Raw genomic sequence first — 26,620 nt, 5'->3', positions numbered from 1 at the left:
CTTAGACAGCATTTATGTGCAGAAACTGCTCTATATATGTTCTAAGTACTCATATAATGTTCATATAATCTATGCAAGATCCATTTCTAGGAGATGGCAGTTTGCTCCATCCATTCATCCTGACAAACATAACCAAAGTTTTACTATTCAATTTTTTTTTTTTTTTTTTTGAGACAGGGTTTCTCTGAGTAGTCTTGGCTGTCCTGGAACTCACTCTGTAGACCAGGCTGGCCTCGAACTCAGAAATCCGCCTGTCTCTGCTTCCCAAGTGCTGGGATTAAAGGCATGCGCCACCACTGCTCGACTCTTTTTTTTTTTTTTTTAAGATTTATTTATTTTATGTGAGTACATGGTAGCTGTCTTCAGACACACTAGAAGAGAGCGTCAGATCACATTGCAGATGGTTCTGAGTCACCATGTGGTCGCTGGGAATTGAACTCAGGACCTCTGGAAAAGCAGTCAGTGCTCTTAACCACTGAGCCATTTCTCCAGCCCCTACTATTTAATTTTTAAAAATTAATTTTAATTATGGTTTTGATTTCTTCAATCAATGGGCTAAGATATAAGATGCTAGACTAAGATACTGGTGAAATTCCACTTAAAATTTCTAATGTTCTAGTAATAGTTCAAAAAATCTTAAGTATAGTTAATCTCATTACTAAGTTAAATAAAAAATGTTTTCTGACACTTCAGCCAGACAGAATAAAACAGAAAGAATCACAAAATGTCAGAGCTATCAAGGATCTTGGATGGTGTGTATATTATATTTTAATATTAGAGCTTGCATTTTTAAAGATTTATTTATTTTATGTATATGAGTACACTGTAGCTGTCTTCAGGCATGCCAGAAGAGGGCATCAGATCCCATTACAGATGGTTATGAGCCACCATGTGGTTGCTGGGAATTGAACTCAGGACCTCTGAAAGAGCAATCAGTGCTCTTAACCTCTGAGCCATTAGAGCCTCAGACACACTCTTCTATACTCTCCAGCCTCTGAGCTGAGAGTATTATGTATTAATTTTATCATCCAGAATCTCTTCTTTTCCAATCCTAAGTAAGAAACCTGTCTCTCAAGTAGAATTAAGCAACACATGTCTCTTTCCAGGGAGGCTGATGTACAGTTTACATTTCTGCTGGCAAAGATGAATTATTTAATTATTTGCTTCACTTTTTTTGTATTGCTTATCTGCAGACTCACAGACAAATTTTTAATATTAAATGGAGGCAATTATTGTCAAAATAGCAAGCTTTGATGTGTCTATGACAATCATACTTTAGTAGTAGTAATTCCGCAATACATAACTCCTTACTAGGGAGATTAAATGTCTTTGCACATTGAACAGGTTGGAAAAAATCCTCAAAGAATGTAGAGTTCCAGTCATTACCCCAGGGAAATCAACTAGAGTTAGGAAATCTGGCTTCATAGAACTTTTAACTTAATATTTTGTTGCTTCTTGGCTAAATTAAATTTTATAGGTGGTAAATGCCTTTCTTCAATCCTCTTGATACCTTCTTTCCCTAGGATGTTCTCCTGGGGAGGGAACAACTCAACACTAGTTGAAGGTGTATCCTGTTACAGGCCAACAGAAGCATTACTGGAAAGGATAAGAAGAGATATTACAGTAAAAGTTCACTGTGTCTACAGACTGTGGACCAGACTGTGTTTGAGAATGAAGTTTTGTTGACTCATTTGTGCATGAGTTACCACAGGGCTGCCTGCTCTTTGCAGCACTTGCATGTCGTAGCTGTGACAGAGGAGATAGAATTTCTGCAAAATGGAAATATTTGCTGTTTGGCCCTTTACAGAGGTAGTTTCACAGCCTCTGACTGCAATAAAAAGGTGGTAGAGAGGTAGATGCCTCATGTGCTTTATTTCCCTGAGAATTCTTAGGAATTGGGCATGGGTAGGGGTTAGTAGATGGTTGTGAATGGTTAGGTATGGACCAATTTTGATTGACTGACTGTGCAAGGTTAATTATATAAATAAGAGGTTGGAGGAAACAGAAAAATTGACATAAAGAGAAAAGATGAGGGAAGAAGACATAAGGTGAGGAGGATGTGAAATATTTGGGATGGAGGGACACTGGGCACAGCAGGCCGGGTTTGCACTGCACTGATCTACTGGTGCTCCTCAGTGTGATCTACTGGTGCTCCTCAGTGTGGTCTACTGGTGCTCCTCGGTGTGGTCTGAGGTTTGTTGCCTAGTGAACCTGTACAAAGAGATGATGCTGTTTAGGGCAGGAAAGGGATCAGCAGAAGCATCACACTCCTCAGTGCTGTGAAATGTTAGGATGAGGAGGACTCCAAGACGGCAGCAGGATAGCCCTGTGGTACAGAAGCAGTGGTACAGAAGCAGGCTGGGAGTCCTGGGAGCAATGTGGGGTTCACTGAGAGTAGACGGAGCAAAAGCAGGGGAGTTGGTGATAAAGAAGAGGCTCAGATTGCTCCAGATATAATACAGGCTGCATAATTGAATGGCTGGTGGAAAGAGATAAAGGAGAAAGAAGAGAACATAGAAAGTTCCTACTACATATAAATGAAATTTCTCATACACGAAGACATAAAAGCCCATTTCTCTTCTTAAAAGAAGAGCACACAAGATCATCCTGGGTTTCCCACTACCACAAGACCCTGACTCTCACTCATGTTTTGCTATTAGGAAATTGCTCTGAATAACTTGGTTTTACAGTTCTGTGGGTCAGGAATGTAGACAGAGACCCCTGTGTTGGTCAGGGTGAGTGATAGCAGGATGCTCCCTCGAATGTGCAGCCCTTCCACCCTGTTTACCTCGGTGTGATTTATCTAGAGAGCAAGAAAGATATTTGGCTCTGGTGGGGGTTTCTTGGGTTTTAAAGCTCTCTCATGTAGTCTTGGTCTGGGACCACCCTTCAGGATGGAACTATTAAGTATATTTTGTCAATGGGAAAATGGAGCCCGCGATACACTGCGAGGCCTTGCACAAGGCTGCTTCTTGGTGGCATGTTGGAACCCCAGCTCCTGAATGTAAGCTGACTCAAATGGCTGCAGGCTGGCCAAGCTTGACTGGGCTCACGTACTCCAAGTGTTGGCTAAGTTCCTCAGCTCATTCCCTTGTGGTATCGGAGTGTCTTCCATTGGTGGCCTTTCCCCATGATCTCCCCAGAAACGAAGCTAGACACTTTACATACTTTCTGGATCTCCCAGGAGCAAGCACATGGAAGCCACTAGATTCTCTTCAAACTTAGCTTGAAATAATGTGACCAGGAATTCCATGGAAGTCACAGGTTTTGCCCAGATTCAAGGGCTTGGATCACAGATGCTGCCTTTGCGTGTGAGGAGCAATGTGTCTCTGCGGGGCCAGGAGGAACTCTTGTGAGCACAGCTGGAGACTAGTGTGCAGAGGGAAGCAATGGGCCTTTGAGAGATATAATCCGGTTGTCCCTGTTTTCCACTGAGGAGGAGGCTGTGATGTGTATTGTATCTTGCTGTGTGGCACTGGAATGAGAATACTCCATGAATAACATGCCAAGACAGTTCTGTTGGACCACTGTTTAAAAGCAGTACACTCCCCTCGTGCGCAGCTCCCCATTGAAAGCACACATGGTCTTCGGAAATGAGATTACAGTCAGTGGCCGAGTGTGTTTATTTACATATAAACACTATAAACACACACCCTTATTGCTTTCCTTTAGAATTATGAAATTCAGGGAAAACTCTATTGCGAAACCTCTTTGTTTTTCTTCTTTTTTCTTTCTTGTTCTTTTTTAATGGAAGGATTAACTTTATTGTATTGTTCATGATTTTTTGTTTGTTTGTTTGTTTGTTTGTTTTTGAAGACAGGTTTTCTTGCTGTCCCAGAACTTTCTCTATATACCAGGCTGGCCTCAAATTCAGAGATCTTCTTACCTCTGCCTCTCAAGTGCTGGAATTAAAGGTGCACATTATTATGCCCAGCCCACTGTTTTATTAACCTAAGTATTCAGCATCGTTGGCCTTCCTTTTCTGTGGGATTCTACCTTCAATTTCTTTCCTAGCCCCATTTTTCTCCATCTGTTGGGTCATCCTTCCAATTTTGGTTTTGTGTATGTTTTGATATAGGAACCAGGGGTTGCAAATAATCGCCACCAATAGGTTCGTAGTACCAGTGGAGTTGATGCTGTCAGGGAGCCAGACTGTACCATGCTTGTCCTAGTGGGAGTCACCACAGTGCCACTGAAGAAAACCAGATCTGGACCACAGCCAGACTCAGATGTGCGAGCTCTACGCTACAGCAGGTCTGGCTTTAAGTTTCCTGTGACTTTGCAACTTTCTCAACCTAAGTGGTATTTTCAGTTAAAGTTATCACTCAGTGTGTTTACTCAAGCCCCTCGGAGCAGAAGGGAGGAAGGAAAATTCCCCATCTCCACCATTCCCAGCCAGAAATGTATTCCAGACAGAGCAGACAGGGTGGGAGAGCGGCCCCATTAGACAAGTGATGTGGGTCAGTGTTTTGAAGGACTGTGAATTCCTAGACCATCCGTCATACTTACATTCAAATATACACATCGCATTCCAAATATAGTATTGCCATTTATGACACTGGTGCTGGGAGACAGGATTTATGTCAGCCCTGTGGATACACTTGGCCTGTGGTTAAATTTTATGAAAATCTTTATATTAATAAAGAGCCTATTCCCAGAGACGACTTTCTTTTCTTTTGCCTCTTCCTCATCACCACCTTTGTTCCTCTACTTCTCCTCGTTCACCCTTTCCCTTTTAACAGACTATCGCTATGCAATCTAGGCTGCCTTTGAACTCACGACCCTCCTACAGTAGCTTTTCCAGGCTGAGTGTGTGGTGACAAGCCCGTAATTCTAGGCAGAGGCCAAAGACAGTGGCAACAAAGGTGGTAACAGACCCAGCCCCGGTACTGGGACTGCATCAGTGCAACTGAGCCTGGATCTGCCTTCTCCTTCTCTTACATCACCATCTGCTCATTGGTTCAGCTTTCTCTTCTTTTGAAAGTAACTTTATAACTTCAGCTACAAACAAAATGGGGCAAATAATTAGAGTTTGAAAATTAGGAAAAATAAATACATCACAAGTAATACAGAAGCCTGTTTACATGGGAGACTTGGAATCTCCCAAGAGAACGATACAAGTAAGGTTTTGTTACAGGATGGAGGGGAAAAGCTGAGGGAGGCTGGAGGAGAACGTTCTGGAGTGAAGTTCCATTCAGCTACGGGCTGGGGCTGGACAGAACAGGTGCGGAGTTTCCGTAGACACCTTCCTCACACCTGTGGCCTTCAGCCTCTTCAGGGTTTCTGAAGGAGAGTCAACCCAAGACAGAAAAGATTCCATACAAATACCCAAAGGAATGCAGTGGAAGCCAGGTTAACACAGGGCTTATTATGCACCTGTAAATGTGGTACTGAATAGGCAGTCCTGTGGGTACCAGCTAATGTCCGTAGTTAGCTGTCCTTTCAGTGCTGACTTGTAGGACCCCAATAGGACTCTGTCTTTGTGAATGCCTTTAAAAGATTTATTTTATTTTTAATCATCTGTATCCGTATGTGGCTGTGTAAACATGAGTGCAGCTGCTTATCAAGTTCAGAAGAAGGGTCCTGTGAGGCACACAACAAGGGTGCTAAGAAATGAACTGGGATCTCTGCGATTGGTTGGTCGGAGTCACCGGCCCCTTTGGGAACACAGTTAAAGGCTTACTTAGTGGTGTTAGTGATCTATGTTTATAGAGAGATGCATTTTGGAAGTTTTCAGACGCTAAACAAAACCCAGAGAAGAACCATTAAAAAGTGCTAATGGTACATATTTTCTTCTTTATCTCATAGCTGTAGAGGCCACAGAGGACGAGCAGATCTGGTTTAAGTGGAAGCACCATGTTGGGGAGTACATCCAGTCTCTGTGTTCAGATCCTAGAGGGTTGACAGATGTCTTCAAGTCTCACAATATGCTAGGCATGAGCAAACCTCTGACATACTAAGGGCCCCACTTTCCTTTTTTCTTTCTTTCCCTCCCCCTCTCTCCTCCTACTCTCTTTTTCCTTCTCTTTCTTCCTGGAAACAGGGTCTCACTATGTAGACCAGACTGGCCTTGAACTTGCTATGTAGACCAGGTTAGCTTAGAAATATAGACCAGATGGCTATATAGACCAGCCTGGCTTAGAACTTGTCAGCCATCCCCTTGCCTCTGCTTTCCAAGTGCTGAGATTATAAGTGTGTGTCACTGTGCCCAACTGTGATGTCTTCCTGTCTTCCTTCCTTCCTTCCTTCCTTCCTTCCTTCCTTCCTTCTTTCCTTCCTTCCTTCCTTCCGAGAGTACTATGCAATAATTTTAGATATTTAATTTTACCTGACTGTCAATGGAAGGCTCCATTAGGTAGTCTTGGGAGGAATGAAGATTTTTCTAAAGGAGCCCAATTTAATAAAGGTATTGGGGGGTTAGATAAAGGAAAGCAGGACTTGTCTTAGGGAGTTTAAAGAGTGATTTACCCCCGCTTCTCCAGCCCTCTTCATACTTCTAGTAGACAGGTGCAGGATCAGGAGTTGTGGGATGGGCTATGACAATTCTGGATGGCAGTTAAGCATAATCCTTTGCTCTCTAATATGCATACTCAATTACCTAGTTACTGATTTACACAATTAGCATCTATGAGATTAAACATGGCAAGATGAAAACATTGTTTTTTTGAATTCTTGCATTGTCTTCTACAGCCCCTCCCCATAAGTTTGGAGACCATCTACTTAATTTTAATGACAACTGTTTATTGAGTATTAGCTGTGTTTGAGTTGAACTGAATCCTTAGCACTCAGAATGAATGCACCTCTCAAGCCGTTGGTAGTACTCTTTTCTTCTCAACGATTCTGGGCAGACCTACCATTTAGTTATCTTTCTCTTTGCTGATGGAGAAAGTCAGGGATGATATGGACAAGTGCCAGGCAAGGGGAGCCCTGACACACACCCTTCAAGTCCACAAGTAGTTTTTAATTTCCCACGGACTGCTGCTGTTTCACACTGGAGAATTTAGGCCACTGACCTCAAGTTTGCAAATTTTATATCCCATTACCACCCTGTGAGCTCTCAACTCCCCAGGGCCACACAGTTGACGTTTTAGCTGGAATCCGAGAAAGTGTCTGAACATTTCCTACAGAGCTGGCTAGAAGTGATTTGGCAGTTCAGTCATAAAACCCCAGAGCTGGTGGCTAGGGTTTATGCTATAATTACCTCACACTGTTTCCTGTTGGAGCCTGGTTGTGGGTAATGGGGCAGAGTGGTATTGCTTGTGGGACTATGTTTTAAAAGATAGAGGACTCATTTTCAATGAACGCTAATCGCCAGTGGCCATGCTTTCAGGGAGGCATGGGAATGTGGGGATAGACATACTTGGGTCAGATTTTGGCTCCACCACCTACTGGGAGGAAACCTCAGACAAGTGGCTTGACCTCTGTAAGTCTCATTTATTACCTTGTAAATAAGACTATATAGCACACACCTTTTTTTGTGTGTTGTCCGAAGATTTAATGACATGGTACAGTTCCTAGTACGGTGCCTGGCATGTCTAGCTGTGAGAATGAGGTCGGATAGAATGCTATTATTGGTAACCAAATGACAATCAAAGTTGATTTTAAAAATCAAAAATATAAACGTAAATATGAGTACTTTCTGTGCTTTATTAACTTCCAGGAGAAAAATGAACTTAAGATAGAATCAGCATTTCCTTTAAAATTTTGTTTTCAGGACTCTTTCAAGAATATGCAAATAATTTTATCCTTTTGTGAATAATGTAGACATGGTTGAACACTTGAAATCCAGACTCAGGGCATGTTTGAGCGTAGGCTAGATTAGTTTCTCATTTGTGTTTTTTTCCTTGAAAAACAAATTATTGTCTTAGGGTTTCTATTGTTGTGAGGAGACACCATGACCATGGCGACTCTTCTGGAAAAAAAAAAAAAAACATTTAATTGGATTTGGTTTACAGTTTAGAAGTTTAGTCCATTATCATCATGGTGGGAAGCAGGCAGCCATGGTCCTGGAGACGAAGCTGAGAGTTCTACCTCTAGAGCTGTAGGAAACAGGGAGAGAATGCCACACTAGGTCTGGCTTGAGCATCTGCGACCTCAAAGCCCACTCCCAGTGACACACTTCCTCCAACAAGGTCACCCCTACTTCAACAAGGCCACACCTCTTAATAGTGCCACTCCCTAGGGAATATGGGGGCCGTTTTTATTCAAACCAAATGGATTCATCATTAGGAAAGATTGAGAATACATGTAAAAAAATGAATTATTGCCAACATGTTTAATGACTTGCACAGGTCTGGTCAAGGTATTTGTTCTTAGATTCTCTGTCTGGTGAGCATCGTTCTTACTTTCATGTTGGATTTTAGAGGAGAACTGTGTTGCTGGGAAAGGGTAGGGACTCTGATTTCTCATGAAATGGATCACCCCAACTTCATGTGGCCCATTGTCTCCTAAGCAAGGTTAGGTAGCTGCTTTGTCACTGGACGGTGCACCTGTAGCTACTTTTCTAAATATAAGCCAAACTCAGCACTCAAGTGAATGTCCAGTGTGCATTTTGGAACCAGCTGAGAACAGGTTTCGAATCATTGTATTGCTTCCTACCCAACCAGATGTTTGTTGCAAATTTCTCAAACTCTTATTTGAGAAATGCTAACACTTTTATCATGGGAGCTAGCTCCAGTACTCATGCTGCAGGAACTGTGTTTGTAACAAAAATATGGCTCTATTTCCTTCACATACACCCACAACATACTTTGTATAATCAGTCTAAAAAGAAGTGGTTTTGCTTTGTAGACCCAGAAACAAAGAAACAAAACAACAACAACAACAACAACAACAACAACAACAACAACAACAACAACAAAAGCAGGACACCAAACTATACAAATTAGTAAAAAGGAGGACACACCTTATTTGGGCTATTACAGAAACATCTTTCTAAGCTCTGCTCCAGAACTCTTCAGCGTTAACCTGGGAATGTTTTGCCTTTTACTTGGTGACTTCAGACAGGTCTCCATAGTGTAGCTTTTTAAAGAAAGTTATGTCCTTAATCTGGTTTTCCACAATCTTCTGCAAATGAGCAGGGCAATGTGTTTTCCTGATGGGGTTTTGGGGTAAAATCATTCTGTAAGTTATAATGGTCTCCAAAATTTGCTAATTATTGTTTTTATTTTGTAGGATGACATGATAGAAACTGAATAAATTGCTAATTTAATCAATTCCCTTAAAATGTACACTACTTTCATTGCCTTTTCATATGTACATGTAAATGATTACGACTTTAGTTTTAATCGGGAGGGTAAAAAAAGAACTGTCAAGTTTTTGACCATAGCAGTATCAAGTGCTAGCTTCATGAAATAATTGCACTAACTGTAAACCCCTCGAGGTGCAAATGGACAGGCTTGCCCCTCCCCAGACTACTCTAATGGCCTTAATGAACATTTCCAGTCCCCCAAGATTCAGGTGGCCAAACTTTGCCCTATAGAAAAAAAAGCCCAAGATCAGGCCACTTAATCCCACCAATCCCTGAGCTTGTTCCAAGGTCAGGCCACAGAATCTCACCAATCCCAGACCACAGTGGAAAGCTCTGCACCCTCTCCCTCCAGAAACGTTTTAGAAAGCCTGCCTCCTGGTCAGTTACTTGCTGATTCTCTCTTGAGCAGAGGTGGCTACCCTCTTGTGTCTTACCCAATAAATCTCTTGTGTGAGATTTGTTGTGTTGTGTGACTTTGTGGTATTCCTTGACTCACAACTGCCAGAATACCTCTCCCCTCATCGTTGTGACACTCATACTAACTGTGAGCCTTAAATTCCTCTGACTTTTAGGAAACTTAGTATTTACAAATAACATTGCTAACATTCCCTCTCTGGGGGCTATGTAAAGATCTGTTCCCCTCCTTCCTTTCCTCCTCCTCCTCCCCTTCCACCTCCTTCCTTTCTTCTTCTTCCTCCTCCCCTCCTCCTCCTCCTCTCCCTCCTCCTCAGGTTTTAAGGACAAACCAAAGTCTCATTCCTTTGCAGCTCACCTTGGGGAACCAATGAGTCTATTGGGCTTACTTACAAACTACAGCGACCCCAAAGCAGTGACATTAGGAAGACACCAGCATGGACAGATGCTTCCCTATGGCTGCATACATGGTGCCTTTTTCCCTGGTCTTTCACAGTCTGTAACCCCATGGATTTTCATGGACAAATTTCCTTCAGGTTCTTTGCTACATAATGTTTTCCACAAAAACATTTTAAGCTGTGGTTAGGTTCCCAGGTCAGTTCACAATAGCCTAGTTAGTGTTTCTCTAATTTAGGAACCCAACCACCACCTAATTACACTGGAAAACCTATTCCAACCTTCGAATACCAATAGGTAGAAATAAAATTTCGGGGCCCTATCTGTTCATCAGTCAGGAACTGCCAGTGTTCAGAACTAAAGCTTGGAGTCACCTTGCCCTCCTATATTCTGCTTCCCTAGGGTGACACGAACACTCAGAAAGTATCCTCTTCCCAGGCAGAAGTCTCAGTTTGAGATTTTCTGCAAAGTGTGAGAATCCTTGTTTCCCTCAATTCCTCAGTTCTAGTATGAGAGGTAACAAGGAGGTAGGAAGAGAGGATCCCATATGCCACCCTGGACTGCCCATCCCTTCAAGGCTCCCCCTACCCTCTTTGTTTATCTGATGTTTTCAATCACTTCGTAATTCCATCTACCCTTTGGAGAAATATAGTGTGGCTTTGGCATCAGTCATCAAAGCAGACATAAAAGAATTTGTTATGGTAAAGTTCAAGAGCAGTGGGTGAAGCCCAGGGGTCACAGGACTCTGTCAAGTAGCTCCTCTGGCTTTCATGATGCTACTGGTCAACTCTTCTCAGAGGTTTAAGAAATACAACTTTGAGACATGCCTGTGTTTCTGTTTTTTAAGATAACTTTTCCTTACCCCTCAAGGGCCAACTAGCTCATACTTTGGGCTTAAAACTCCTCCATCTATGTATTTGATGCCAGCACCTTTGATATATCCAGAGACAAGTCCCCACTCAAGTGAAGTCCCTACCCCAGAGGATAGCAAATTGATTATTTGTTGCTCAGACTTTTGGTGAGGCTCAGGTGGCACAGGGATCTGAGCAGAGTCCGAGTGCTCTTAGGAATATTTATTTCAGAGTACCAGAGCCAGAAGGTGCCTAGTGCCTCAGAGGAATCAGGACCTGCTGCACCCAGAGATGTTTTTTAAACATCTGGATAGCTGCTTTTCACAGCCCAGCATAGTTTCCCGTTATAATGAACCTCAGGGATTTTTTTGTTTTTGAGCCTTAAATTCTTCCTTTCTTCCCCCAAGAAAAACATACCTATGGATGGTCCAATCACTCGAGAGAGGCTCTAAAAAACAGGAACTAGCTGTTGTTTGAAGTGGCCTCCCAGGTTAGGGGAATCACTTCTGTGTCTTCAATTTTCCATGACTATATGGGCCAGGAGGGTATGGGTGTGTACCTTGTGAATAGCTTCTTCACCTATCATGGCACAGTCATCACAATCAGTGAGCAAGTACTGATGCACAGAAACTAACTTAGTTCATTTTCAACCCTTTTCCTTGCCTTTTGCCTAATCATCCTTTTACGTCCCCACCCCCACTGAAGGATACCTACCACATTACATATTACATTTAGTCAGGACCATATTGCATGTGGTCCTTTTAAACCCCAGAGAATTTCTCAACTTTGTCTTGTTTTTAATGATTGGCGTAGCGCTGAGGATGATCAGGTATTTTATAAATTGCCCTTAATTAGAATTATTTTATGGTTTTCGTCAAGATTAGCCTGGATGGGTTTTAGTGGAAGAGAGCACCAAGCTGGTTCTACACCCGACACATCACACTGTTGAGTGGCTTTGTGATTTGGCGCAAGGTGGCTAATTGATCGTGTGTCTGATGCTCATGTGGTACTGGATTGCTGGATGCACAAGCTGAGCTGTGCAATCGGGAATCCAGTTAGTGCTAGTTCAAGATGGCAACAAAACATTGCATTCTAAAAGTCCTGAAAATGGCCACTAAGGAGAGAGGAAATGGGTGGGGTCAAAGAGAGAAAGGCAAGAGGCAGAGATGGAAAGGAGAGAAGGAAGGAAGGAGAAAGAGATACCAGCCTATAGTTTGGAAGAAAAGATATTGAAGTCATTAGTTGACTGGTGCCAGGGGAAGCAAGTGGGGAATAAAGATTTTTGAAAATCAAAGCATGAAATATTCTTTCTGCTTACATTTAGGTGGTTTTAGAATAATGTTTTTGGTGATTTTGTTAAGAAAAAGTCCTCGAAGTAAATTAGAGAGATGGGTTGGCATGTACCTTCAAAGTAGAGAATCAGGATTGTCTGTTTCCTGGGTAGTGTCAGCTCAGTCAAGCCAGAAGTCCGTCTCTGATCCGGAGTGTCTGGCTGAGGCCTGAGGCAGTCACAGAAGCGGCTTCCATTACTCACATTGTTGTGACTGGCAGATGGGCTGGAACACTTACATGTGGTATTCACATCACTTCGGACTCGACCTCTGCCTTCCGCTGAGAGGATCAGAATAAAGGTGCTAAAATAACAAAGGTTGGGATGTGAGAAGCAGGCTGGGATGTATTGTGTGCTTCACCAGGAAGTGCACATTGAGTTTTCTTTTTTCTTTTCATCTTCATATGTAAAAAATTGCCAAAGAACACATGCAGCCATGCTGTGTGGTTGACTATCGATAGAACCACTATAGAACTACTATAGATAGTAGTGACGTGGGTACCGTTACTACTCCACAATCTCGGAAAGGCTCTCGCTCTGAAATGGTGTGATATTATGATAGGTCCTTAGCACATGTCACATGAGTCCTTGGGCACTCTTTGTTACACGACAGTTCAGATTTCCTGACCCTTCTGTTTATACTCGGTGGGTTCAATTGTAACTTTTCTCTTAGAGGAAAAAAAAAAAAAGGCATGTAACTTGGGGCACAGGGTCAGCCTCATTTGCCCAAACCCTAAGTAAGTATTTAATTGCTGAAAAGGCTGGGAAACTCTTAACATGAAATAAAAGCCCTCTGATTTTGTTTTTATAACACCAACCCTATTTGGAAAAGGCTTTGCACTTAGGGGAAAAAGCAGAAAGGCTATCTTGCTGTTGGACAGGCCAAACTTGCAGAAGTGGGCTCTGGCTGAAGGAATGTGGACATCTGCAGACATCTTGCACAGAGGCCAATTTCTGCAGTGATGCGGTCAGACGTGGTAGAGCCCAGCTGTTTGCTCTACTGAGAGAGGCTTTAGTTAGCCCACACAGCCTCCAAGTGCTGTGTCTGAACTGGCTCCAACAGCAAGCCTGTTGAGGCTCACCATCCCCAGGGTGATAGAGTTTGGTAGAAGAAGTTACAGATGAAGACCTAACCATAAAAAATAAAAGTATCACAATGGAGAGGTAGAATACACACATTCCCCTCTTATTCCATGGACTGTTAGAATACGGGCAAAATCTAATTTATCCCTTACCTCTAGTCTATCAGTACACATGTTGTGATTTTGATTATCTATGTCACCACAAGTGCCATTGAGTGAAATACCATCTTCCTTTCTTAATACATCTGTGCCCTAGTTTATTGGTTAAGAGGATAGACTGAAATGCAGACTTCCTGAGTTCAGATTCATCCATGACGTATTGCTAAGCTATGGGACTTTGGCAGTTGGTTTAACCTTCCTAAGGCCCTAATATCCTCAGAGTAAAAGATAATGACTGCAGTAATCACCTCCAAGAGTCGCTATGAAAATAAAACATAAGAACGGAATCCTAGCGGTTAGTGGAAAATTCTGTTTCCTCTGAATTTTAATTCTTCTTAATTTGCTAAGGGCTGCTTCTATCTGCACAGAACACTTAGCTATATGACATTTAAGGAGCAGTGGGTCAGCAGAGAGGATGATAAAAACAAAAAGAAAGTCATGTGCGTGCTCTACTCTGATTTACACACGAGTAACTTAATTAAAGAATTATCTTCTTTGTAAATGCTGTTTGTACTGAAACCTTAGAGGAATATCCTCTATAATGAAAACAACCCCATGTGTCTCCTTAGACTCTTACATGTTTTACTGCCTTCCAACTAAAACAAGACATTCATTTGTTCCTAGATTAGAGCCTTTTTCAGGGGAGGGGTGTGTGCAAGTAGAACAAATTCCACTGGGCTGGTTTAAGAAATTTCTGTTAGCTCACAGTTCTCAAGACTAATCACAGTGAAGATGTAAATCTGTAATGCCTTCTGTGGAGCCAGACAAAGAGGACTCAGATGAAAAACAATCACTGAATGATGTTGGTTGAAACAACTGAAAAATTTAACATATGTTGTTTATTATAAAAGATAAAATTAATGGCTGAGCGGTGGTGGTGCACACCTTCAAATACAGCAGTTGGGGGTCAGAGGCAGGTGGATCTCTGAGTTTGAGGCCAGCCTAGTCTACAGATAGTATACAGGACAGCCAGGGCTACACAGAGAAACCGTATCTCTAAATCTCATTCCTGCCCCAAAAGATAAAATTATAAAATAAAAGTCATAATGTGAATTAAGCCAATCACATTCCATTCTGCAGATCTTAGAGGATGCATGGTAAAAATGGTGTGGTGTTCTGGTGGAAAGGCTTGGAGAAAGAAGCAGGGCTTGTTTGTTTCCTTCTAATAAAGCAGGACATTCTGTTTTGAGTGAAAATATTCACACTTTAAGAATAATGATGCCTTGGATTAAAGGTGAGGATCAAGTATTTATTGAGCCAAGTATTTATGTATGAAAGCATGAGCGGGGTTGTAAAGTGACGAAACAAACCATCTCTCCGCTGCTGGCCCAGCTCGCAGTCTGTTTTCAGTTCTCACACGTGTGTCTGTAGTAGCATCAGCTACGCCTGTGCCACTATGTCCCCACTCAATAGCCATCAGTTTCTTAGGAAATATGAGAGCTTAGTTCATTGAGAGATGAATACCTTATCTCCTTCTGTTTCATTTCTTTTAGTGGGGTGGTTTGGTGTTTATTTGGTAGTGGGTAAGGTCTCACTTGTGTAGCCCTGGCTGATCTGGAACTTATGAATAAACCAGGCTAGCCGCAAGAGCATAACTTTTATTTGTCAGTTGTTTTTAAACTCTATGTAATACTCGTAGCCCCCGGAGTTCTTGAATCAGTTGACTTACCGATTTCCAAACCTTTCTTTCTGACTTGTTTCTGAGTTCGTGCTGATTGTGCCATTATTATTTAATTATTCATTGCACTTAATTTGTGTGAGTGTATCTGTGGTATATGTGTCTGTGCACATGTGTGTAACAGCTGGAGGGCTATGTCAAGTGTCCTGCTCTGTCACATTCACCGTTGGTCTTTTGAGGCAGGATCTGGTTAGGGGCTGGGCTGGGTCCAGCAGAGCTCTTGTAATGTGCCATTGATGGGGAAGGATTGAAGCTATTGACTTTGGCTGGCTTGTCATTTAAAACTGATAAAATGTAGAAGAGTTGAGCATCCTCCTCCCCATATCCCTGTATTCTGTTTTTCTATACATTTCTTTCCAAGCTTTTGCTTGCCCAGGATGTTCTACAATCTAAAGTTTGGGATGAAACTTTGTCACATGAGGGATAAAATGACAAGATCCATGGAGTTAAATTAATTTTCCCCGCTAAAGCTTTAATTGTATGAGTGGGTTGCCTGTGTATATGCATGTTGTACCATGTGCATGCCTGATTCTTGTGGAAGCCAGAGGAGGGTATCTGACCCCTCCGGGAATGCAACTACAGATGGTGATGAGCCGGGTTGGTGCTGGGAACTGAGCCCAGGTCCTCTAGGAGAGCAGCAAGTGAGCAACTGCTGAGGCATGTCTCCCATCTGGATGCTGCTGCTGTTTGGTTCTCCCAATCTCCTTCTTAAAAACAAAGCTTGAATGTCCATTATTGTATCTGAATGCACACAGGCACACAAGTACACATTATAAGTGCACACATTCTCTTGCACTGACTGTAGAGAAGGCAAATATTGTAATATCACAATGCGTGCTGAAATGAATGAAGACCAGAGAGGCCAAGGAAACCTGGCTCTAGGCACTCAGTATTCATGCTGCTGAGTATGAAGTTCTAGGCTTCTGCCAGCCCAATTCTCTCCTCTGACCCTAATATCGAGAGTGCATTGTACACTGTAGATTGTTCCAGAATTTGTGGAATTATAAGAAAGGTGACAGATGGGAACAGATTTTACCCAAGTCCCTGCCTGCAAGAGGTAGAAGACAGGGATGAGTACAAGCAGGAGGCTTTTGCATCTAGACGTAGGATGCATCCCAGCTCAGAAATACATGTTAGCTGTGCAGTTGTGTTGAAAATTTATTCTTGAGGGACTGTGGTATTTATACTAGAAAGCCTTGGAATGTCTTCTGTTTTATAAAATTGACTGTAAAACATGTGACCTTTTAAAAAATAATACTTTTTAATCTTTGGGGCTTTCATATTGTGCCCGCTGCTACTTCCCTCCCGCTCCTCCCAGACTTCCCCCCAAACGTCTCTGCCCTGACTTCACTAATTGCCTTTTCTTCCTTTCTAGCTAATAACTTACCGAATCTAATTACTGCTGCCCATGTGGGCATGGATGTGGGGGTGGGACTTCCTTCCCTCAGTCATCAACTGCCAAAAGTTTCTGAGCTAGGGGTGGACAGTCTCAGGATCCCTCCCCAACCATTCTGGAATTTTGGCTGGCTTGAGCTTGTGAGGGTAACCATAGTTGCAGTGTGCTCGTGAATGTAACAGCCGAGCTATGTCCAGAAGACAGCATTTCACAGCTCCGCTCCCCATTTTTCTGGCTCTCATGTTCTTTCTACCCCCTCTCTCGTGATGTTCTCTGAGCCTTGGGGTCAGGAGTGTAGAAGTGAGCACTCAGCACACAACCCTTCTGATTAGCTATTGTCGGCAACTAGCATCGATGTTTAGGCTCAAGGACACGCAGGCTGAAGAGCTAGTTGCTTTTAGGTCTGTGTTCCACCTTGCCTTTCAGATATAGGAGTAGCCACACCCCCACACAGCTCTCCCCAGGAACTGTTAAAGATCCACCTTCTGTATCCTGAATGGAGTCTTTACTCCAAGGCTCGTGACAAGCTGTCTGTAATCAGTAAAGCTAGAGTGCTTTTATTTTCCAGGGATTTCTGGTATTGACTGTTTCCAAGTTTTTGCTAAAGAAATATTTACATGTTTTGGCCCTTATTTATTTATTTATTTGTTTGTTTGTTTGTTTGTTTTTGAACTGATGGTAGTTTGAATTCCTGTAATTTCTGTGAAGGAAGATTGTTGTGGTGATTTGGAGGGGAGCAGGGCCAGAGAGGGGGAAACATGGCATTTCTGAGAGTAGACATTTAAAACTTTGGGTGTAACAGATTTTGATGACCTTTCTGATGCAGGTTGATAAGGAGTTGGTTTAACAGACCTGTATACATTGATCCGTGGGTCTTAGCACATGAGCGTCTGAGAAGGCAGGCACTTTCTTCGGCATCTCCCGGTTTTCATTTCCCGGTGTACTGTCTGCATGATGGTGTTAACGGATTCCTACCATAGCAATATGTTAAATGTTCCAAATGTCCTAAACTGATCATCTTGGTCAGTCCCTTATATTTTAGTCCCCTGTTTGCTGGGGTTTACTCTACTGGATCATGTAGAGGTTTGGGTTTTTTTTTTTCTCTTCCTTTCTCATCATTTGCTTATTTCTTATTTTTCAAAGTATGGAATTCTGTGTTTTTGTTTCAGACCCAATGTCTGTGGATCACGTTATAATGCATACTGTTGTCCTGGATGGAAAACCTTACCTGGTGGAAATCAGTGTATTGTTCGTAAGTAAATAGATGACCTGTCACTCAAATGTTATCGTGGCTTTCGTTGCATGCTGATACTTGCTACTGAATACTATGAATGTGATTATAGCTCAGCCTTCTGGAGATAAGAGTTTCCTATTTTTTCTGAATCCCATTTGGGAAACACAATAACTTTCCAAAGCACTGCCCTTCTTTAATCAGGGATTTCCTTTAGAACATTTCTAAATCTACAGAATGGAGCCATGGGGATGCTTTGATTACAGTTGTGTGCTGTTTGCACATGCTGCTCCTGGCTGCATAGACTGGTGTAATCATGCTAATGGGATTTTGAACAAGAGCTTCTCATTGCTGACTTCCTCATAGTAATTTTTCCCTGTTTGGCTGTAATATGCCTGGGCCTCCCCAAAGCTCGTACATTAAATTTGAGGGAAAAAGCAGGTCTAACTCTTGGACAAAGAGCAAGAGCAAAGAGCATTATTTTAATGATCAAACTCACAGCTGGCTGTGGCAGTACACAATCTCAGAACTCCATGAGCTGAGACAGGAGGATCAAGAGCTTGAGGTCAGCTTGGGCTACTTAGTGAGACCATGCCTCTATGAAAACCTAGGAAGGGTGTTATACAATTTGATCTTAGCACTTGAGAGGCAGAGAAGGTTGGCTCTCTGTAAGTTTGAGGATAGCCTGGTCTATATAGTGAGTTCTGAGCCATTCAGAGAGGTCTTGTTTAAGGACACACACGCATACACCCCAAGAATAAAGAAAAAAAATTACTAATGGGGTAGGGATGGTGGGGTTTGGAATTTTCTAAAGGAGCTTGTCAGAGAATCCTTTCCTCCTCATTCTTTAGGAATCTCTGGAATAGTTTCATTAGGCATCAAAATACATGTTGCTGTGATTCTGTGATCTCCTATCTGGGGATGGTTTGTCTATCTCTGAAACCTTTCACCGTGTCTCAGTGCACAGTCTACCCTGTTTATCACTTTAGCCTTTTACATCATGTCTGCCTCTCACAGGCTCTCGAGGAGTTTAGGTCAAGGAGCGCACTGAGTCTAACAAGTAGTGAGCCAGTCTTCGTTTGCCGAGAACTCCAAGTCTTCTGCCTTTTAATTTGCTCTTCAGGACACTAGCAGAGCACTTGGCTGGGAGGCAATGTGACTGTCTCCCTGATCTGTAGATTCTCCCCTCAGGCTATCAGTATAATTCAGAGTCGAGCGACAATTAAATGTTTACAAGAAAATCAGCTGCCAAGAATACTGTTGTAAGATTTTCATTATTAAATTATAAATTAATATAAGAACAGAGTTCTCGTGAGATTTTCATTTGTTTGGTTTTCTCTTCACAGCCTGGCCAGGGATTTTGAGCAATTAGGTCCTGTTGAATAAGAGAAGGCAGAGAACTACCAATATCGATAAAGGAGTTACTGATTTCAAACTAGAGTTTCTTTACTCTGGTAGACTTGCTTTGCAAATGAATACAGAAGGGGCAGTGGGCCCAGGGCCCTCATCTGAGCACTGAGTCCCTGTGCCTAGCTATGTGGAAAAGAACTCCATTCTGACAGCCTTCTGATTTGATTTGCAGCCATTTGCCGGCATTCCTGTGGGGATGGATTCTGCTCGAGGCCAAATATGTGCACTTGCCCATCTGGTCAGATATCGCCTTCCTGTGGCTCCAGATCCAGTGAGTCTAACATGTCATTATAGACAATATTATTTTATGTGGTTATGCCCTATTTTCTCCTAAATTTGCTGTTAGGTTTTTTCCTTTGCCTACAATACATTTCTACCGCCCTCCCCCCTGCACCCACCACCACTAGAACATCTGCCTTCTTCACTTTACCCAGAATTCTTGGAAAGGCATTCCTGGATCTAGCCTCCCACTTCTTTACTCTTATATGAGAATTGCCTGTGGGGTGTCGTTGCTAGGAAGAGCATAAAGAGTATCACCTTCAATGTCAGTACAGGCTCCTTCATCTCTGTATCTTTAATAGAAGCACCAAGGAAAACTGTTCACAGAAATGATTATAGAATGAACTTTATTTGACTCCATAAAACTAGCCATTTTTCTTTGTGCTACTGAAATATAAAACTGATCTGATGAAAAACTTATTTGAAACTCAAGACACTTGCCTTTCCACAAGGAAACCATGAGATTCAGTGACATACAGACATGACATAAGACATGCTGTTTATTCTCTCTGGCCATATAAACATCCACGTTCAGCTAGAGAGCCACTGCCTTCTGGTTTTACTGTTTCTTTTATCTTTCAGTGTGGTATCCAAAGTATTGAAATGGGGGAAATGTGGGGGCTGGGAGAAGAGTCCTTTATTAGTTGTTTAAAAAGTTAAAGTTCATGTCTATATAAACAGTCCTCAATATCCCAACAGTTGCCAAGGCAAAACAAATACGTATTCCTAGTTCCAGTTTCTGGGTGAAAAATGCACCCCCTCCACTGCTATTCCATATTAGATGGGATTTTTAGAATCACTGGTGTGGAGCAAGTGTGTTCCTTTTTTATCTAGTGCAAGGAGAGACTGCAGTGTGTCAAGATTCCCTGTCTGCTGAGAGGCCTCACATGAAGTTGTGGCTTTTATGAGCCCAGTGGCTGGCTCCCATGAATGGATCTTCTTAGTGTCCACTCGTGTCCTTTGGCATTCACAGGGGAGCACATGAAGTTGGCCTGGAGGCTGGGTCAGCATTTTTCTGTCCAGGGATGGTCCATTGTAGAGGAAGTGGGAAGTGCTGTGGGGTCAGTGGACACAGACAACTTTCAACCAGTGATGGATGGGCCAGCTCTGGGGCTTCTATGCTCCCAGTTTAGATAGCTCTGAGATTTCTTCTGCACTGCTTCCTAAAATTTCTGACCAGAACTCAGCCTCAGATCATAGTTTGCCTCCTGGAATCTCTCCCAAGCAAACTGCCTTTGCTGAAATCATCTTGGAGTCTTCTTCTAGTGGAACCCAAGAGAAGATGGCCTAATACTAAATAAAGCTGGTTGTAGATCAGGAGAGAAATTCCCCCGTGGTCTGGGACTCTCACTCCATACACCGAGCATGGCATACGCATACTTGATTTCAGCTTGGTTTTACATGTGCTCGAGCTGACTCTACCCATCAAAGGCACTCAAGCTGGAGGAGCAGAAAGAGACAATGAAGTCAACTGGCCATTTCAGGAACATCTGAATGCAGAGCATCTCTCTGCCTACCCTAAAGACCCCGGACTGTCACTGAGGAGAGGCAGCCTCAGTATGGGAAAGAACATAGTCATCAAAATGGGAATAAAACCATCCTCTTACTCTAGCCCCTCTTCTCTGATGATCACTTTAAGGGAAGAAAATCACAGCTGAGTGCCTAGATAGGAAGTTAATCCAGTGATAATGTGAATGCTCAAGACTCTGTAAGGAAAAACCATGAGATGTGGACAGGATTCAACACGGCCAGAGATGATGCCTGTATGGTCCTGGATGCTTCAAACTAGCCATGAAGTTGGAAGAAGTGTGTCAGTAAGATCCTAGGCCAGACCTAAGATAGAGATTTGAGTCTGGGTCTTGTGGGTGGTGCTCTCTGGAAATTCTGGGTCTGTGTGTAGTGCCCCGGCTTTGCCCAAAGCCCCAGAGCCAAGTGTCAATCAGAATAGTTAATGGAAGAGACTATTACATCATCAAGGTCTTTGAGGTATATGGAGTCTTAAAAATTATTGGCTTGAACTCTCTTAGAATTCACATTGTCTTAAGAGCTTAAAAAATTTAAAGTTGGCAATATTTTTTTTAAAAAATTAAGTATAGCTGAAGATAGCCAGAATCCCTTCCTGGTTTTTTGAAACCATGTTTGTGGATCAGCTGTGCTGTATTACAGAGGTGAGATCATCCTGTAAAAGTCGTCACCGTGTATGGATAACTCTCCTGCTAATGGCATAACATCCATCAGTGAGATATTTTCTTACAAATACCTGTTCTGCTAAAAGGGGCCAGTTCCCAGGGTGTCTAACTTTTTGTTGTTGTGACAGAACTCTGTCATCTACAGCCACCCTGGGGCACTTGCAGCCCACAGGCTGCAGGTTGGGCAGGTCTGCTTTCCATCATTTTACCACTCCATCCTATAATAAAAACTCTAATTATTATGTGACTGGGGATGAAGGGCTGGCAGGGTGTGGATCTCTGACCTCTTATTGTTCTGGTCTGATGGAGGAAAGGCTGGAAGGAAGCTGTTCTTGCAGATGGTGTTTGACTTGAATGCCCCGTGGAACCTAAATGGGAAGACAACTCTCCACAAGTTTCAAACTCCAGCCGGCTATTGTCATGGAACCAGAGGGATTCAGCTTCCCTTAGACCTAGCATGACTCTGGCCACTGGCCACTGGCCACTCAGGGTCGGGCTTTGGATTTTAATTCTAGTTCTGTTTAGGACTCTACTTAAGTTTCTGAGGCCAGTGCTGGATCCTGAGCAATTTTACTTCTTGTAAAGTCCTACCATGTTTATTAAATGAGTTTACAACCCTCCTTAAATATGTATGTAAACATTTGCAAATACATATATATTATCTTGCAATAATACTAAGATAAAGAACTGTTTCAGGGGGCTGGAGAGATGGCACAGAGGTTAAGAGCACTTGTTGCTCATGCAGAGGTCCTGAGTTCAGTTCTCAGCATCTATAATGATAACTCACAACCACCCGTAACTCCTGCTCTGTGGGCTCTGGCACCCACTTCTGGCCTCTGTGGTACAAGCAAAATACTCACACAAATTTAAAAAAAAGGATGAAAGGAAGAAGGAAGGAAAGAAGAAAGGGAGGGAGGGAAGGAGGAAGGAATGAAGGAAGGAAGGTGGGAGGGAGGGAGGGAAGAAGGGAGGGAGAAATTAAAGGAGAGAGAGAAAGAGAGGAAGGAAGGAAGGAAGGAAGGAAGGAAGGAAGGAAGGAAGAAGGAAGAAGGAAGGAAGGAAGGAAGGAAGGAAGGAAGGAAAGAAAGAAAGAAAGAAAGAAAGAAAGAAAGAAAGAAAGAAAGAAAGCAAGCAAGCAAGCAAGCAAACTTTAAAGGCCTGGAGACCAGGCTCAGCGGTTGGGGCTCTGGATGCTCTTGCAGAGGACCCAGGTTCTTTACCCATTGCTCTTGCTAGGTGGCTCACAAAGTCAGTAACTCCAGCTTCAGGTGATTTGAACCCTTCTTCTGGGCTCCTAAGACAGCTACACACATATGGCAGGCACACACACACACACACACACACACACACACACACACACAAATTAGTAAAACTTTAAAAATTATCTTAAAACATGAAAAATGCTCCAGGCTGCCATAACTAAATATCATGAAACTTTATTTTATGGTTTTAGAAATTGGGAGTTGTAATGTCAGGGCTCCTCACCTACCTCTGGCTCCTCCCACCACTATTCTACTGCTCAATCACTGGCTCTAGCCTTTATTTAACAAATTCGATTGGACAGAAGGTTCACAAGATTTACTCCTCCTTCGCAGCCTCTCCCAGGAGTGGAATTACCATGACAAGAGGCTAGGGCTATCCACAACACCGTAGGCACTCTGAAAGGCTTGATGATAGGAACACATTTTAGGATCTGTAGGGTTTGCACTGACAGGGACGGGTGCCTACAGGCTGTCCAGACTCACCCTTTACACTTGCTGAATTGGCTTTCTCTCTGTTCAGACTTTATGGAAACATCTATGACAGATGTCACTCACCCTGTCATTTTCTGAATCTTTCCCAGCTCAGGTGACTTTCATGTTCCGAGATGATCTGGTCCTGTTTTAAGCTGTGTGAGTCTGTAGGCACCCACAGATGTTTATGCATCTAAGGGAATTACGGTCCAAATGAAAACCGTTCTTGTCTTGCAGTGACTCAGGCCACCTCAGGATTGTTGTCTCAGGTGTAGCGTCTAGAGATTAGTCTGCCTATTTCATTTGTCTGTTTGGGCTTTTCCCAGTGCTTAAGTTAAAACACACATTTGGTTACTTGTTTGAAATTTGTCCCAGTGCTCTCTCCGGGGGCTGAGTCTGCCCAGAGGGTGATGGCTGAGATGCTGTGGTCCAAATGTTGGCCCTGCATCTTTCCCTTCTGTGCTGCATGCATGCCATTCCTTACTAGTTAGTCATCTTAATGAGTTTGTACTGCACTTTCTAAAGAAAGACTTTTGAGCTCTTCCTGCGACCTTCTCAATGAAAGATTTTCAGTGTGTGTTTGTTGAGTGATTGAAAGGATCAGTCCTGAAATGAATGCAAAACTTATTTGGGACCTTTTGTGGCCGCAGGTACATGTTGGCCATGCGTGTTACTTCTAGGATGTGGATCCTGGTATGACATGGTCTGAGGCTCTCTGGCCATCTTTAATGGGACCTTTTTATTAGGAGTCTGACTGCACAGGACAGCTTCAACTTGCACAGTGACTACCTAGACTCTCTTAGTATTCTGTTCCTGGTAAAACCTCAATACAGGTTGAGTTTAGGCATGTGTCTTGACATGGGCTTTTTAGCACATGCATTGAAACTGCATCCTGTGAGTGCGAGTAGAACTCTGATTTTCAGGCTTTTTTTTTTTTTTTTCTTTCATTAGACAAACTCTTGTCTGCTAATTATGAAATGTCTGGGATTCCTGTTTAAATTAAAGAGTAAATTTAGACTAGGGACCAGTGGCAGGATTCAATCCAAAGGAAAACCTGTCTGTGAGTCTGGTCCCTCCAAATGATTTCCAGCTTGGGTGACAAAGGCAATGCTTTGTCACAGAGATACTAGGTTTGCACCCACCTTCCAAAACAACTTTTGAGATGAAGTCTCAGTCTGTAGATTATTGAAATTTATTCTGTAGCCCAGGCTGGCCTTGAGTTCATGCCAACACTCCACACTGTAGCCTCAGCCTACACAGTGCTGGGTGTTTGTAGAGACAAGCCATATGCCAGGCTTTCTCCTGCTTCTAAAGGAATGCTTTTCACTTAAGCTCTAAGACCCGTCCATGAAAGTAACGATGGAGGCCTCCATCTGTTGATAACCCCAAGACCCACTGGGCAGGGTGACCATTGGGCTCACAGTGACTTTTGGCCTTCCAAGTCTTACAGGGTGGTTTTGTTTTTTTTTAAAGGAAAAGAATATTTTTAACCTGGAGAAGTTTCAACTGGAAAGAGGGGGTTTAAGGAAATGAAAGTCATATCAAGAGAGGCTTTTGATCTGTCACGTTTCAATGTACACATAGTCATTCTTCCTGGAAAGGAAATTTCACCCTGACTTTCATTTTGAGCAAGTAACTGGGAAGCCACTGGTCACTCTTTCCTTTTTTTTTTTTTTTTTTTTTTTTTGAAATTGCAAAGTAGCTAAGTGGCTTTGTTGCTTGTGTGGGAATGGAAATCAGGTCTTGGCATGAGCTACTTTAATTGAAATCATTTTGTACACTGAGTTTGCTCTAAGGATGACGTCATTTCCTGCCCTTTCCCAGTCTTTGCTGTTTTTCTAAGATAGGATAGAACTAAGCATAGAACCGAGTTTTAAAAGCAATTGTACACCATTTCCTGACCCACTTAGAATAGTATCCAAAGTCTTAAGCATGCTTTTTCCCTTTGTATACTTGTAGATTGCTTTAGAGTTAAAAAACATTTGGCTGAGAGGCTTCAATGGAGCCTAAAGTAACAGTTTGTCTGCATGGTTTGCTTGATGTCTGTAGCAGGGGGAGCTATTAGCTCTTGTAGATGGAGGGGAAAAGGTTAAAATGCTCAAATAATTATCCGCTCAGAGCTATATAGGTACCTGGGACACGTGGGGCAGCTTCTTAGCCTGGCTACTCTTCCCATGTAGCTCTTGTTGCCATTACTAGGTAACACAAGTTAAGCAAACACATGGACACACACACACACACACACACACACACACTTGCACAGGGTATCTGGTTTGGGAGGGAGAACAGAACAGAAGTCATAGAGGAACAAAGAAACAGAGAGACATTTAAAGGGTGATGGAGACTGGTGGGATTTGGTGAGAATTTTTGTTTGGGCCCCAAGAGTTAGAGGCAAAGAAACAGAAGAGGTTAGGAGGGGGTTCTACAAAAGGACCACATCACTGTGCCTAGCTAGCATTTTTCATGATGCCTAGTAGGCATTCATATGTATTTGTTGAGGGACCAAATGATGTGCTTACAAGTCAGGGGACTGTTCCAGGAGCTCTGGTGGGTATTTAGGGCCCTACTGAAGAGGCTTTGAGTGCTGAGGTGCAGGAATCTTTTGACTCAGGAGAAAAAGAACCTTTAATGATATTCTAGGAAGAGAGTAAGATTCTTGAAAAGGCAGATCATTTTCAACTTGACTTCTCTTTGTGTCTAAGAGGGTGCAGTAGGGACAGGAGTTAGAATTTTTCTTTTCCGGCTGTCAGGCTAGGTTGACCTCCGAATATTTGTAGCTCTATAGACAAATGGTTTTTGTTCTCATAGCCAAGTTGTCATTTCTTAACACTGCTGTGGGGACCTCTCACAGATGAAGTTGGCTGTGGGGAGGACTCTGCTGTTCTCTCGGGAGAAGGTTTGGCCTGAGCATTCCGTGAAGACAGCTTAAGAATGAGCAGAGCCCTTGGTTCCAGCTTCTTCATAGATGGACAGACCTCTGTTCCCCACGGAGCCATTTCCACTGGGAATTGACTCCCACACATAGGACACACCAGAAAAAGCCAAAACTCCAGCATCCTACTATGGCCTCTTATATCAGGAAGTGTCAACAGGACTCGTGGTTCCCTTAGCCAAGCCTTTAGTCTTCTGTAGGAAGTGTAGTTACTGCTTCTATAAAGTAGGGACCAGCTGGAACTTTTGAAAATGCTATCAGCACAAGACAGCCTACATGCTAGAGGAGAG

At 42.8% G+C, this 26,620-nt stretch overlaps 1 protein-coding gene across 2 annotated transcripts in view; it reads left to right on the top strand.

The window, feature by feature from the left end:
* Window positions 1-26,620, top strand: part of Fbn1 (fibrillin 1) — a 199,026-nt gene that overhangs the window by 6,376 nt on the left and 166,030 nt on the right. For both annotated transcript variants that reach the window (XR_013108786.1, XM_034495906.2), the window contains exons 2-3: window positions 17,726-17,808; window positions 19,370-19,468. Coding sequence is in view for 1 of the 2 variants with exons in the window: in XM_034495906.2 (XP_034351797.1) it covers window positions 17,726-17,808; window positions 19,370-19,468 (182 nt within the window). In the remaining variant the exon portion in view is untranslated. The remainder of the gene's footprint in view (window positions 1-17,725; window positions 17,809-19,369; window positions 19,469-26,620) is intronic.

This window comes from Arvicanthis niloticus, chromosome 2 (genome assembly GCF_011762505.2).
Source record: "Arvicanthis niloticus isolate mArvNil1 chromosome 2, mArvNil1.pat.X, whole genome shotgun sequence".
NCBI lineage: Eukaryota > Metazoa > Chordata > Mammalia > Rodentia > Muridae > Arvicanthis > Arvicanthis niloticus.
This window is presented reverse-complemented; position numbering and strand designations above follow the sequence as displayed.